We start from the raw sequence: 15,351 nt of genomic DNA on the forward strand, positions 1-15,351 counted from the left end.
TTATTGAATTCTACTTCTTTTGTGCTGTAGGTTAAACAAATAATAAGCAGTAAAAATTCAACAGAGAACTGTCACACTAACATGACATCAGAGGTATTATTAAAGCAATAGTTTTGCTGTCGAAACACAAAGATTCCAATGAATATTCCATCATCAGTAAGTTTGCAGATGACACCAAGCTGGGGGCGGGTTTTGATCTGTTAGAGGTGTAAGAGTCTAAACTCCTGGTGTGAGTCAACAAAGATAAAATCACTTGCTGCTTGGCCAGACAGTACCAATCCTGGATGCAAATCACCTTGCGATTGCATCGTGATAACACTGGACTGCAGCTGGCCTATAACAATGACCCAAGGACCCAGCCATCACGCCTTCAAGACAGCTATCAGATACCCCCAGGAAGGGAGGGTGATGAGTCAATGGACTCTCCACCTGTCTCCTGATGTGTGATAAGTGGGTAGGCAGGGAGATGGAGAGGAAGGAGGCGGAGGCCCCCCCCCCACTCCATCCAGACCACTGTCCAAACTCACATGAATACACAAAAAAGACTTCCTGGGGAACGATATCTGGATACTTATGATTTCCTGGCTCCTGAATTCCTGAGGGACAATGCTTGGACACATACCTAAGGACTAAAAACTGTATAAAAGACTTGACCACTACTGGCTCAGGGGGAAGAAAACCGCAGAGGAAGAAAACCGCAATGGAGGGAAGAAAACCGCAGAGAGAGAAAAACGCTGAAGGAAGACCATGCCGCTGAGAAGGAAGGAAGCAGACTGAACCCTCTCTTCATGTCCTCTACTCATGGAGCTGCTGCCCAGAGGGACCTCATCTGTTCTCCAGCCAAAGCCTCAGCACCCTTTCTCTACAGACCCAGGCTGCCCAGAGGGATCACATCGCATCTCCAGCCAAAGCCTCAGCACAAACCCAGCACCTCATGCAGCACCTTTCCTCCACAGACTCAAACTGTCTTGGGGTGGGTGAGGGGTGTGGTAATATAACTCCTTTCCTCTTCTCTCTCTCTCTTCTCTCTCTTCCTCTCTATCTTCTCGCTCTCCCCTTCTTATTTCCATTTTCTCTATGTAATAAATAGTCTAGCTGTTGATATTTTGGCCTCGTTTGTGCCGATTAATTTCACAGCACGGGAATATTCAAAAGAACTAGTCTCCTTCCCTCTCCGGACCGAGACAAGAGGGTAGGAGAGCTCTGCAGATGGACCTTGACTGGCTGGACAGATGGGCAGAGTGCAACAGCATGAGATTTAAAAGATATAAGTGCCGGATTCTACACAATGGCCACAACAACCCCATGCAGTGCTACAGGCTGGGGTCAGAGTGGCTGGAGAGCAGCCAGGCAGAAAGGGACCTGGGGGAGCTGGTTGATAATCGGCTGAATATGAGCCAGGAGTGTGCCCAGGTGGCCAAGAAGGCCAATGGCATCCTGGCCTGGAATAGTGCAGCCAGCAGGAGCAGGGAGGTCATTCTGCCCCTGCACTCAGCACTGGTTAGGAAAGATGTTGAGTTGCTGGAACATGTCCAGAGAAGGGCAACAAAGCTGGGGAGGGGTTTGGAGCACAAGCCCTATGAGGAGAGGCTGAGGGAGCCAGGGTTGCTTAGCCTGGAGAAGAGGAGGCTCAGAGGAGACCTTATTGCTGTCTACCACTACCTGAAGGGAGGTTTTAGCCAGGTGGGGGTCGGTCTCTTCTCCCAAGCAACCAGCACCAGAACAAGAGGACACAGTCTGAAGCTGTGTCAGGGGAGGTTTAGGCTGGATGTTAGGAAAAAGTTCTTCATGGAAAGAGTGATTAGCCATTGGAATGGGCTGCCCAGGGAGGTGGTGGAATCACCATCACTGGAGGTGTTTAGGGAAGAAACTGGATGGGGCACTTGGTGCCATGGTTTAGTTGATTAGATAGTCACAGTCACAGTATCACCAAGGTTGGAAGAGACCTGAAAGATCATCAAGTCCAACCCGTAGCCACAGACCTCATGACTAGACCATGGCACCAAGTGCCACGTCCAATCCCCTCTTGAACATCTCCAAGGATGGTGACTCCACCACCTCCCTGGGCAGCCCATTCCAATGATGAATGACTCTCTCAGCGAAGAAGTTTCTCCTCACCTTGAGCCTAAAACTCCCCTGGTGCAGCTTGAGACTGTGTCCTCTCATTCTGGTGCTGGTTGCCTGAGAGAAGAGACCAACTCCCTCCTGGCTACAATCCCCCTTCAGGTATAGTGTTGGATGATAGGTTGGACTCGATGATCTCAAAGATCTTTTCCAACCTGATCTATTCTATTCTATTCTATTCTATGCACTTCATGTGACTGCTATAGGTTATTTAGGAGAACAGCAGCTGCCAAAAGCTGTGTTATACAACATCTGTGCCCTGGCAAAAAAAAGAAATGCACCTATGCACTTCCTACACAATCAACTAGACAGATGCCCAGCCAGATCTTTTCATCATTTTATCATCATTGGGCAGGTTTGGAATTGATTACTGAAGTATTTCTCTGCTCTTGCGAGCTTTTCCTTCCAATGTGTCAGATCCACCTTCTCTTTTAGAGGAATTTTACCCAGATTTTGCCCTTGCAGGCTGCTGATATCAAACACCACCACTGATATTAGACTCATAGACAAAGAATACCTAGAATCGCAGCAGTCAAGGAACAATCTTGTTATCCTGATGTTGACCCCATTATGTTACCAGCACTTTTTAACAAAAAATGTGCTTTGTAAAGGTCATATCCTGTAATACATTTCAGATGAAAATGTGACCCCTTCACAATGAATAAAGTCAATCATAGTTTCGTTATTGGTCTTCATTTAACCAAGTTTCTCAATCAGAAAAGCTGAAAGCTCACTGGAATCAACAACAATAAGATTGTTTTGCCTTTAAATGTCAGCAGTGCCCACTCTAATCACTCCAGTCAGTATTAATAAGGTGCATCCTTGCTGTATTGAAGAGAGGCTCCTTTCTAATGCACATCATAAATTTACAATAGACATAAAGCCACCACAGCTGCTCATTCCACAGTGCTGCTGCATTTTGCATGCGTCTTCCTCCCCGGTCTCAGCAGGTCTCCAGTAAGCACTTACTCACCATAATCAACTCTTCCTGCACTTGATGTCTTATAAGGATAAGCATGTAGAGTTGTTCAAATCTTCTTTCATAAGACAAACATTCTAACCCTTAAATAAGCTTTTTGCCCTCTTCCTACTGCCCAGGGATCAAAATAGCCTATTTGTTTGGGGTTTTTTTTGCCTCCAAGTCCAGCATGGGACATAGTATTCCACTTGCAGGTTTACTAGAGCTTTAAATCAGAGTAACATTATCTTTCTTGATTTTTATCTAATCTCTCTGTTTACACATCATGGGACCTTGTTGGCTCTTGCTCCTGCCACACGCTGCGTTTCTACCTTCAAAGTAAGCACATATTGCTATATATGCATTACTCAGCTCCACAAACACATTTCCTGTCTTCAAAACACTACTTCTAACTTAACAGCATCAAATCTCTATGTCCATTATCCCCTTTCTCCATAACCTTGCTGTCTGCCAACCCTCAACAAGATGTTTTCCATCTCCTGTTCTGATTCAAGGCACCCTGGTCCTGATGCTGTTTGTGATCCCAAAAGGACTCCCCTTCTAACCTTTGGGTTGGTTTCTATGTATTGTGACCCCATACATCCTGCCTGTTTGCCTTCTATCAATTAAGCTCACACAAGCTGTTATGTTGCCAAAATTGTCTTACCCAAGACAGTTTAGTTTTCACAGATTATTATTATTAATTGCTTTCATAAAAACCACTGAACAATACGCTGTGTACAGAGAAGAAAGCTACACTGGCTCTGCTCTCTGTCTTCTGTTTAATTCATGTGCCTGCCAAGTAATCCTGGCATAATTTGAATCTGAAGGTAACTATTTTAATTGCTACTTGCATTTGTAAACTGGAAAAGACTGGCATCTTCAAGCAACTTTGCTATATGGTTGAAAAGTGTGGGGGTTTTTCTAATGTTGCCAAAACAGAGCTTGACTTGTGATCCTTGTCATTTGCTTTCCACCCTGTCAATATCTCATATAGCATTTAAAAAAAAAAAAAAAAAAGCAGCTAATTTGACATCAAAAGACTCTAAAACAGTAATTTATGTTTTCACAATGCCTAATTTATATGGAGCAAGAAAAATTACACATCAAGTGAACTCCTGAACTCCACTCTACTGGACTAATCATAGAATGGGTTGGTTCAGAAGGGATTTTAAAGATCACCCAGTTCCAATCCCTTTTAGGGGAGAGGCATTCCCTGCACAGGGACACCTTCCACCAGACCAGGTTGCTCAAAGCCCCATTCAGACTGACCTTGAACACTTCCAGGGAGGGGGCATCCACAGCTTCTCTGGGCAGCCTCACAGTAGAAAATTTCTTCCTTGCATCTAAATTAAATCTACTCACTTTCGGTTTAAAGCCATTACTCCTTGTCCAATCACTACATACCCTTGTAAAAATTCCTCTCCAGCTTTCTTGTAGGTCTCCTTCAAGTACTAGAAGTTCTACCTGGAGTCTTCTCCAGGCTAAAGAACCCCAACTCTTTCAGCCTGTCCTTATAGCAGAGGTGCTCCAGTTCTCTAATCATTTTTATGGCTCTCCTTTGGACTCATTCCAACAGGTCCATGTCCCTCTTAAGGTGAGGGCCCCAGAGCTGAACACAGCATCCTTTCTTGAGTACAAGCACAAATTAGTACTTCATAAAATACTTCATTTTTTAAAACTGTCTTTTTCCACTTTATGTTTATTACCAAAGAGCCTATTATCACTTTTTCATTTCCATTTAAAGTTTTACTCAGTTCTTCCTTGAAGGAATCATATTTCTAATGTCACAAAATCACATAATCACAGAATTAACCAGTTTGGAAAAGACCTCTGAGGTCATCAAGTCCAACCCATCACCCAACACCATCTAATCAACTAAACCATGCCACTAAGTTCCTCATCCAGTCTTATTTTAAACACTTCCAGGGACAGTGACTCCAGCACCTCCTCAGGCAGCCCATTCCAATGGCCAATAACTTTTTCTATGAAGAATTTCTTCCTAACACCCAGCCTAAACCTCCCCTGGTACAGCTTGAGACTGTGTCCTCTTGTTCTGGTGCTGGTTGCTTGGGAGAAGAGACCAACCCTCACCTGGCTACAACCTCCCTTCAGGGAGTTGTAGAGAGCAAGAAGGTCTCCCCAAGCCTCTTCTTCTCCAGGCTAAGCAACCCCAGCTCCCTCAGCCTCTCCTCATAGGGCTTGTGCTCCAAACCCCTCCCCAGCTTTGTTGCCCTTCTCTGGACACATTCCAGGAACTCAACATCTTTCCTAAACTGAGGGGCCAGGACTCAAGGTGTGGCCTAACCAGTGCTTAGCACAGGGGTAGAATGACCTCATTGCTGAGTGTTGATGCGAAATGATAAACCTGTTACTAAATTAGAGGACTGCAAAAGCAGAAATTCACAGCCTTGTTACTTTTCATGAGTTTATTAGATATTATTTTTGCAGTTTAAAATAGTCTAAGCACTTAATAAAATTTACTTTGTAACTTAGCAAATAAAACTAAGAATGATGTGCTGTAGTTTCTTATTAAAGCAAATTCCTTACTGACTTTTCTATGGGAAAATAATTTTTAACACTAGAGTTGACAATAAAGGCTTGATGTTAAGTGCCATCTGGCAAGGGTGAAAACATCACTAATAAACTGTATGCAAGCTAACAGATATATCAATAACTGGGAATTAGTATAGGACTTACTGCATTTGCATGAAAAGCAAAAAACCAGCTTGCTGTAAAGTAGTCAGATGTCAAAACTCGTTTGCCAATTTACAGTAGTTACAGGCATGAAAATACAGCATGAACAGAAACCTGAATCTTCTAGTAATGAATCTCCACTTGTTTTCCATTCATTCAAGAGCTTTATGAGAGACAGTGTGGAGGGGTCAGGCCCAACACCGCTCTAAATAGAGGATTCCTCTGTTGGTTATAATCCAAATGGACTCTCTTCCTAAAGCTTGATTTTACTCAAGCCAATCTCAAAAAAAGGCATTTTTCTGACAGTTTGGCTGACCTAAATGTTCCCTAGAGGAATTTTTCTGCAAAGCTGCGTTATTTGTTTTCCCGTCAAGAGACAGCAAAGCAAACTCTTGAGTTTGCTTTGAGTCTATGATTAGAGTTACATGCCACTTTGCTCAACAGTAATTACCATAGATCAGCATGCATGGTTTAAAAGCTAACATCAAAACCTCAGTAAAGAAATCCCACACAAAGCATTTGAGTCTGCCACAACTTCAGAAACGGTAAGTTAACATGAAAGTAGAAGTACTGTCAGTCCCAAAATGAAAAGCAGCCTTAAGTGTTGTGGCAAAACACCTGTACAAGGGTGGCAATGCCTGTACAACTCAGGCTGTTTGTAGGTGATTTTCCATATAAAAGCCCCCAGCTGCTAGCACTTCCAATTGAGCATTTCTCAGTTTTGAAATATAGATCAACAGTGGCCAGTCAGGTAGGTCTTCAGATAATTCCTATGATGTGGAACACACTGTCATGGTGCAAAGCACAAAAACATGCTGAATTAAAGGCAGGAGTAAGGTGCTGATCCCAGAAAAATCTACCTATGAATATTTCAGTATGTGCAATATGTGACTAAAGTTTGAAAACATGACACAGAATAACAGAAAGATACCTGTGCTGTGTTTATACTGACATACAAATCAAATGATGACATCTCATTAACACCTCCTTCTGACCCTGCACTGGCCATTAATTCCCAAGGTAAAGAAAGTTATAAGATTATTCTCAAGCTGCTTTCTTCTTTTCTTCTCTTTTAAATAATTCTCCAGTAATCATCTCCCAATATTACACAAATGTCACTAGATTTATAATTAAACTGCACCAGAGAACAGACAGACTTCAATTATGAAACTCCCAAGTTTATCCACACTCCAGTCCCTTACTTTAACAAGACTAAGCTCATTCTTTCCTAACTTCATTCGTTTTCTTTATCATTGCACTCACCTAATTGTGAGGAAAACTAGCAGGGAAACTCGCCTGCAAGCCTCCTACTCCAGGCTACAGAAAAGTGTAGCAATTTGTACTTATTCAGCTGTTGTTTTTTACTCAGGTAGTTCTTAGTCCATACAGGTGCATAAAGAATTGTGGAGCCCCAACAAGAGGTTACTGCACTGGGAGTCCATTCAGGCTCTACCACTAATCTCTTACATTACTGACTGGTCTTTGTTGAGAAAATGAATACATTTATAATGTTTCTGAGTACTAGCACAGAGGAAAAGCAGTATCAAAGGAACCAAAAACATTGTTAATATTGTTGGTACAATTTAGCAAAACCACAGCCATAATTGCAGCACAGATATCTCATACTTTAACAAAAGCTATTAGTAGGTCAAAATACATTTCTTATTTCAACACAGTTCCTGCTCAGTGTTGTATATTCAATTTGTATTTCATGTAATAAAAATAATAATATTTATCAGTAATTTCCATGTAGCTTTAATAGTGCTTCTACCTAGAAGATAAAGCCTCTTTGAAGCCTTTTGCATATAACTTTCACAGATGATTTTCTTTTAAAAGCTTGTTATCTCATATGGAAGCATTGATCTCCCTATCAAAAAAGGCTTGAAAGTTTGTTCAAAGTTTGACTGAAGTCAAATGACAGCTGTTAGAACAAGTGTACACAGATCTAGACTTTCACATACTGTGGACAAAGTAATGTAGGGGTAAATAATGGTGGAGTCACCATCACTGGAGGTGTTTAGGAAGAGACCCAATGGGGTGCTTTGTGCCATGGTTTAGTTGATTAGATAGTGCTGGATAAAAGGTTGGACTCAATGATCTCAAAGGTGTCTTCCAACCTGGTTAATTCTATTCTATTCTATTCTATTCTATTCTATTCTATTCTATTCTATTCTATTCTATTCTATTCTAATTACAGGCATAAGAGATGATTTCTGTTGGATTTGGCACATCAGTAAATACACCTTTGCCTCCACAAAACCCTCGAAGAAACAATCAGGATTCTGAGCAACCACCATCTAAAATTATTATCCTCTGCATAAAAAGAAGCAGTGCTGTATTTAGGGGAATTTACTTGAAATCTAAGAAGCACCTATCTGTACAGGCAGAGCTAATTAAGGAAAGAAGTCTCAAAATAGTATTTGAGATGATAAGCAACACACACTAAACTATTCCAAGGTAACATAGGACAGAATTCTCACTATTGCACTGAATACCTTAATTCAGGTCTTTCATAATTTATGATAAAAATTGACTTGCTGGAATGTGTCCAGAGAAGGGCAACAAAGCTGGGGAGGGCTTTGGAGCACAAGCCCTATGAGGAGAGGCTGAGGGAGCTGGGGTTGCTTAGCCTGGAGAAGAGGAGGCTCAGGGGAGACCTTCTTGCTCTCTACAACTACCTGAAGGGAGGTGGTAGACAGGTGGGGGCTGCTTTCTTCTCCCAGCCAACCAGCACCAGAACAAGAGGACACAGTCTCAAGCTGCACCAGGGGAGGTTTAGGCTGGAATTTAGGAAGAAATTCTTCATAGGGAGAGTGATTGCCCATTGGAATGGGCTGCCAGGGGAGGTGGTGGAGTTGCCATCACTGGAGGTGTTTAGGAGGAGACTTGATGGGGCGCTTGGTGCCATGGTTTAGTTGATTAGATGGTGTTGGATGATGGGTTGGACACAATAATCTTGAAGATCTCTTCCAACCTGGTCTATTCTATTCTATTCTATTCTATTTAAAATAAGATATTGGTAACACTTCAGGATTGAGCAACTTGCAATAGACAGACCTCTGAAAGTTTCCAAGTTTTCCCTTATCTTAAATGCTAGACATCTCAAAGTAATCTTACCTATCTTCAAGACCAGACAACTTCAGCAACAGTGCTTAATGCCTACCAGCAAAGTGGCAGATTATCAGAATATTTTCTTCCCAAAACATATGAATTAATCATGAAAGTGAAGGGGCAACAGCACTAATTGGGATCAAACCAGGAAAAGTAGCTGTTCTACAATGTACCTCCAAAGCTTTCCTTGGTAAGCACTTCAAACCTGCAAGAAATTCCAGTTTTACAGACCTAGATCATTCTGGGAAAAAGGCTTTATTTATATCAAATTCTACATAGTCTCTATGGGGTATCTTAGACCATCTCAGCTGACAGAACCAGTTTTCCCTCGCTTGACTTGAAATGAAATGTAGGTCCCAGCTTACACCAAGTTTTCAGGCAAGCTCTGGATTTTGAAACAGCCTCAGAGACATCATAATTCACTCATCTTTACCATATTAAAAAAAAAAGATAAAAAAAATTAATATTTCCCCAGGTTGCCTATTCTTTTTCCCACTAGTGCCTTCAAAGACTTCCATTTACGTTTTTACATCATTAATAATTCCATATAGATACAAGAGCCAGAACTGATGTTTGTTATTGTGAATTCCAGAAAAACACTTCTGAGAGTTTACAAGCTTTAAAGAGAAAAGAAGTTACATCTCCTTGAAAAGAAACAGATTTCTGTCTTAAAGTGCACCAATATAGCCCACATTTTGCCTTCAACAACTGTTTTTTGTTAGTCCCTGAATAAACTGAGACAGTAACAGCACAACTTTGGTTTTATGTTTCTCAAAATGTTCTAAGTGGAAATAAGTAAACAGTCCTCCTCTTTTTCCTATTGTTTTTTTTTTTTTATCATTCCTTGGACAGCATTATGCATATGTAGTAGATATACAAAATAGAGGAAGCAGAGAATCCATAGTATTATCATAGAATCAGTCAGGGTTGGAAAGGACCACAAGGATCATCTAGTTCCAACCCCCCTGCCATGGGCAGGGACCCCCCACACTAGATCAGGCTGCCCAGAGCCTCATCCAGCCTGGTCTTAAACACCTCCAGGGATGGGGCCTCAAACCACCTCCTTGGGCAACCCATTCCAGGGTTTCACCACTCTCATGGGGAAGAACTTCCTCCTCACCTCCAGCCTGAATCTCCCCACCTCCAGCTTCATTCCATTCCCCCTAGTCCTATCACTACCTGATATCCTAAGAAGTCCCTCCCCAGCCTTCTTGTAGGCCCCCTTCAGATACTGGAAGGCCACAATAAGGTCACCTTGGAGCCTTTTTTCTCCAGACTGAACAGCCCCAACTCTTTCAGTCTGTCCTCACAGGAGAGGTACTCCAGCCCTCTGCTCATCCTCATGGCCCTTCTCTGGACACACTCCAGCATATCCATATCCCTCTTGTAATAGGGGCTCCAGAACTGGACACAGTATTCCTATATAGTCTTTCCAGATGTCTGTTCCCTCTGACAAGCAAAACTTTTTGATTCCATTCTATTCAGTCTCACCATTCTCCTTCCAAGCAGCAGCAGCCTGCTACTGTATTTGCCCATGAACAGTTCTACCCAACTTCCCTTGATGATTCATCCAGTCTGGAACTATAATTTAACTAAAACACTTCATTAATATTATTTACAGTTTACATAAACTGAGCACTTGCATGCCAGACTATCTGTAGACCAATATTTACCATCTTGACATGACATCCTGATCAAATATTTCACATAACTTTAAAGCTGACAAAAAGAATTCAAAGATATGTTTTAATATACAACCTCTGCAGTGTTTCCTTCTCTTATGTTCCTACACATTTAAATAGTTGCTGTCCCATCAGCAAAAAGAAAATATTTAGAAAGATAACTCAGATCAAATTAGAACTAACAACAAAAGGGAATAATTATTTTATATGTCCCACTGCCTTTTTTTTTCTTACTTACTTGCTCTCCTCTCCTTTTTTTGTTTGGTTTTTTTTTTTTGGCAAATGAACTCTTAGTTTTTCCTGTCTTTGTTTCTGAGAGGAGGGAAAGGGAAGAAGCTTGCGCATACATGTATGAAAGATACATCCTTCTGGTTCAGTGAGAAGTTTCCTCCTCAGTATTATTTTTCCGTGACATATAGCTTTCTCTCAGCTTATCTGAGAGTTGGAAATTACATCAAAGTCTTAAAGTCAGCTCAAATCTGCTGAGGCTAATGAGGATTGCTGGTAGCTGTCTCAAGGCTGACAAAAACTTAAGGACCTACTGCCAAAGCCAAATGCTTCTGCTCCATAAGGTCTCTAGTATATTTCAAGTCTGTAGACAGGCACCAAATTTATAGTAGCCAAGAGTTAAACATACATAAAGGCATAAGATACTTTAACATTTGTATGCCACTTTAATAACTGCATTATGAATCATACACCTTCATTAAGATAAAATAAAGAAGTAGGTTACCTGGGGTTAAAAGAATGACAGACATGGTGATGAGTGAACAAACAACTAGAATCACCAGCAGGGCAATAGCAATTCCCTTCCAGTTCCTCTGCGGAGGGCTGTTACTTCCAAGTTCCTACAGGAATGGAAAAAGATAAAATAAAAGGAAAAGACCATGTTTCATACTCATATATTTCTAGGAAGATTAGTGATAGGAAAATTGCACAGTGGATACCCATAATGACAGCACGGGAGGTGACCATGGTCCCTCCACCCTCAATAGCAGACAGTCATCCAAAGGTGTGTAACTCATATGGCCTTTTAAATAGATGTCTCTCTTTAAAACAAACAAAAACATGCAATTTTATCCCCTAAGAGACAATCAAATGAGCTTATACAAGCTGTCCAAAATATGGCTGTTGTTACAATGCACCGAACATACACTTCAGGACAATATTATCTTGCAGTTTATAAGATAATTAGAGAAATGAAATGTTGCAATTTACTGTAATTTCACCTAATGTGGTATGGACCATAAACATTTAAATACACATCCTCTTAAAGGTACTTTATTAAACTTATTTGTAATGGAAAACATTCTAAAAAATGCCTGAGGCATGCCAAGTACTCCATCTGAAGCCACACAGCTCTTCTTCCTTACACAGTAGTTCAACTGTAAACTGTTCCCCCATTACTCATAAAAAACCAACAGTAGGTTGTAACAAATGTTAATGCTTCTGTAACTACTAGTATACTTAAACCTACTTCTCTGTGCTTGCATACTTAACTTCTATTAACTCAAGCAAGATGACATTTAGGTTTGTCAGTAGTAGCAATGCATTGGTTGTGTTCATGGGACGGTCTGAGACCAAACAACATACATCTAACAACATAATGACAAACTACAATTGCTTCATACAGCCTTAACTTTCTCTCATAGGAAACATTGTTTTTTCTCTCTCTACAGCTAGCAGGCATAATTGTTTATTTGCCACAATTACCCAGGCTTTTACTATCTTAAAATTAAATTGCTAGAGTAAGACTCTCAGTGAAGAGAAACCTGGGTGGGGCTTCTCAGGTCTCACTTCAGCCTGCTTCCAAAGTTGAGTTATGTTACTTGAGACCTTCACAGTCTGCACAAGCTTCCACTAAACTGCAAATAAATACCCGGTGAGGTAAAAAATGCTCTTGAGAACAACATCACATAAAAGCCTCTCCCCCTCCTTGAGACCTGCTGTGCTAAGGTGCTTCAAGCAGAGCCCAGCAAGGCCACCTCTCCACTGAGCACATAGGAAGCAACTGCCACAAAAGATGAGAGATTCCTTGGAGTCTCTCTTATTTGATCTGCAATCCTGTGTTTACTAACCTTGCCCCTTTCTGACAGGCAAAAGGGCAGAGGAATGGGGGGAAACTCTGCCACCTCAGTCATCTTGTTCTATGGCAACACTCTTGTGACTTCTCAGCTGTTGCAGACCACCTCAGCACCATACACTACCCAGAACAACATCTCTAATGGTTAATTTCAACTTGTAAAAGGTATTCTCTAACCGGGAAACCAAGAGGCGTTCCATCAAAAAGTCTCTAAACAACCCCATAGAGATTCTCAATCTGAGAATCCCTCTCAAACTGTGTGACCTTCCTGGGACTCACCACGCAGGGGAAGCCTGATTGTCATGACCATATTTTAATCTTGTTTATTACCAATTATCAGAACAACTTCCTCACTAGACTTAAAGATGGTTGCATGACAGCTTCACAAGCTCTTGTGATAACCCTGAAGTTACGAGGATTGAATAGTGCAGTCCTTTCTAGTCAGCCCTATCCACAGTGACACTGCAAGAATCCCTTGGCCTTTTCATACAAATACAAATCTTTCATGTCCTGCATGTAAACTCAGATCCAAGCTATTATCTTCCCTTAAGTAAGAATTATTTTGGTGTCAATAACACAGTTTAGAAAATATAAACTTCTTCAATGACACATAACAGAGTCCAATTCTAACTGAAGAACTAGCAGCTTGTACAAACAAATGGAGGTGAGAAAGCAGCAGTTACCTCCAGAGAATCCTGAAACTCTATTCCAAAGGACACTTAAAACAACAGAGTCTGGACAACTTGATGAATGTACCAAAGCCTCTAAGAAAATGTACCAAATCCTCTTTATTCAGAAAGTTCTTCCCTAAAGGCATGGCTATTGTTCTGCTTCTAAAAATAAAGCTCTAATTTAAATGCTTCTGCAAACTTTTGGAAGAAATATAGCAAAAGGATAAATGTAGTACCAAGCATAGAAAGCTTAATGGCAATCACAGTGAGAAAGGGGGCCTTCCAGATAGTTGAAAATCCTAGAGAATGGCCTAAAAAGAAAGACTTATCTCTGACTAAGAATAAAGTACTTGGGTTTATGATTTTGATAAAATCCATGAGTTGTTCCAATTTATTTTTAAACTGGTGAGGGGATTGGAGCACAAGCCCTATGAGGAGAGGCTGAGGGAGCTGGGGTTGCTCAGCCTGAAGAGAAGGCTCAGGGGAGACCTTCTTGCTCTCTACAACTACCTGAAGGGAGGTTGTAGCCAGATAGGAGCTGGTCTCTTCTCCCAGGCCACCAGCACCAGAACAAGAGGACACAGTCCCAAGCTGCACCAGGGGAGGTTTAGGCTGGATGTTAGGAAGAAGGTCTTCACAGAAAGAGTGATTGGCCATTGGAATGTGCTGCCTGGCGAGGTGGTGGAGTCACCATCATCGGAGGTGCTTAGGAAGAGACTTGATGGGGTGCTTGGTGCCATGGTTTAGTTGATTAGATGGTGTTGAGTGATAGGTTGGACTCGATGACCTCAAAGATCTCTTCCAACCTGGTTAATTCTGTTCTATTCCATTCCATTCTATTCTATTCTATTCTATTCAGTAAGAAGTTATTAAAAGGTCATGACAATGTTTTAATATCGAGAAGCAACATTCTGATAAGACTTTGTGAAGTAAATATACACTTACAAAAAAGGTCTGATAAAATATTAGAAAAATTACCAGAAGGTGTCTTCATAGTACAACCAGTTTCAAGGATACCTGCAACCAACTTTCTTGATGTTAGCTATACAGAAAGAAAGAAAAAAAAAAACAAAAGAAAAAAACCCCTACATTTTTTAAATAAAGTAAGCTCCAACAATAAAGGATTTTTAGCCTTGTGTTGCTCTTCAAAATAGCATGAGGCAGCTAAATAGATGTTTAGACCATGTATCACTGGCAAGACAGAAACTGTCATTTGTTGGATGTGAGGAAGAAGTTCTACACAGAGAGAGTGATTGCCCATTGGAAGGGGCTGCCCGGGGAGGTGGTGGAGTCACCGTCATTGGAGGTGTTCAGGAGGAGACTTGATGGGGTGCTTGGTGCCATGGGTTAGTTTTTTGGGTGGGTTGGGTTGGTTGATAGGTTGGATGTGATGATCTTGAAGGTCTCTTCCAACCCAGTCTATTCTATTCTATTCTATTCTATTCTATTCTATTCTATTCTATTCTATTCTATTCTATTCTATTCTATTCTTGAGTATGAGTACAAAGAGGCATTACATAGAATACATAGAATACATAGAATAAACCAGGTTGGAAGAGACCTTCAAGATCATCACGTCCAACCCATCAACCAATCCAACTCCGCCCAAGCAACTAACCCACAGCACCAAGTACCCCGTCAAGTCTTCTCCTAAAAACCTCCAGTGATGGTGACTCCACCACCTCCCCAGGCAGCCCATTCCAATGTGCAATCACTCTTTCTGTATAGAACTTTTTTCTAACATCCAGCCTGTATCTCCCCTGGCGCAGCCTGAGACTGTGTCCTCTTGTTCTGGTACTGCTTGCCTGGGAGAAGAGACCAACATCCGTCTGTCTACAACCTCCCTTCAGGTAGTTGTAGAGAGTAATAAGGTCACCCCTCAGTCTCCTCTTCTCCAGGCTAAGCAACCCCAGCTCCCTCAGCCTCTCCTCATAGGGCTTATGTTCCAAACCCCTCACCAACTTTGTTGCTCTTCTCTGGACTCGTTCCAGCAAGTCAACATCCTTCCTAAACTGAGGGGCCCAG

General features: G+C 41.5%; 1 protein-coding gene across 2 annotated transcripts in view; it reads right to left on the reverse strand.

Annotated features, from left to right (window-relative positions):
- Window positions 1-15,351, reverse strand: part of DPP10 (dipeptidyl peptidase like 10) — a 592,658-nt gene that overhangs the window by 249,736 nt on the left and 327,571 nt on the right. For both annotated transcript variants that reach the window (XM_054176832.1, XM_054176823.1), the window contains exon 2: window positions 11,306-11,420. In XM_054176832.1, coding sequence (XP_054032807.1) covers window positions 11,306-11,420 — 115 coding nt within the window. The remainder of the gene's footprint in view (window positions 1-11,305; window positions 11,421-15,351) is intronic.

This window comes from Dryobates pubescens, chromosome 2 (assembly GCF_014839835.1).
Source record: "Dryobates pubescens isolate bDryPub1 chromosome 2, bDryPub1.pri, whole genome shotgun sequence".
In the NCBI taxonomy this organism is placed as follows: domain Eukaryota; kingdom Metazoa; phylum Chordata; class Aves; order Piciformes; family Picidae; genus Dryobates; species Dryobates pubescens.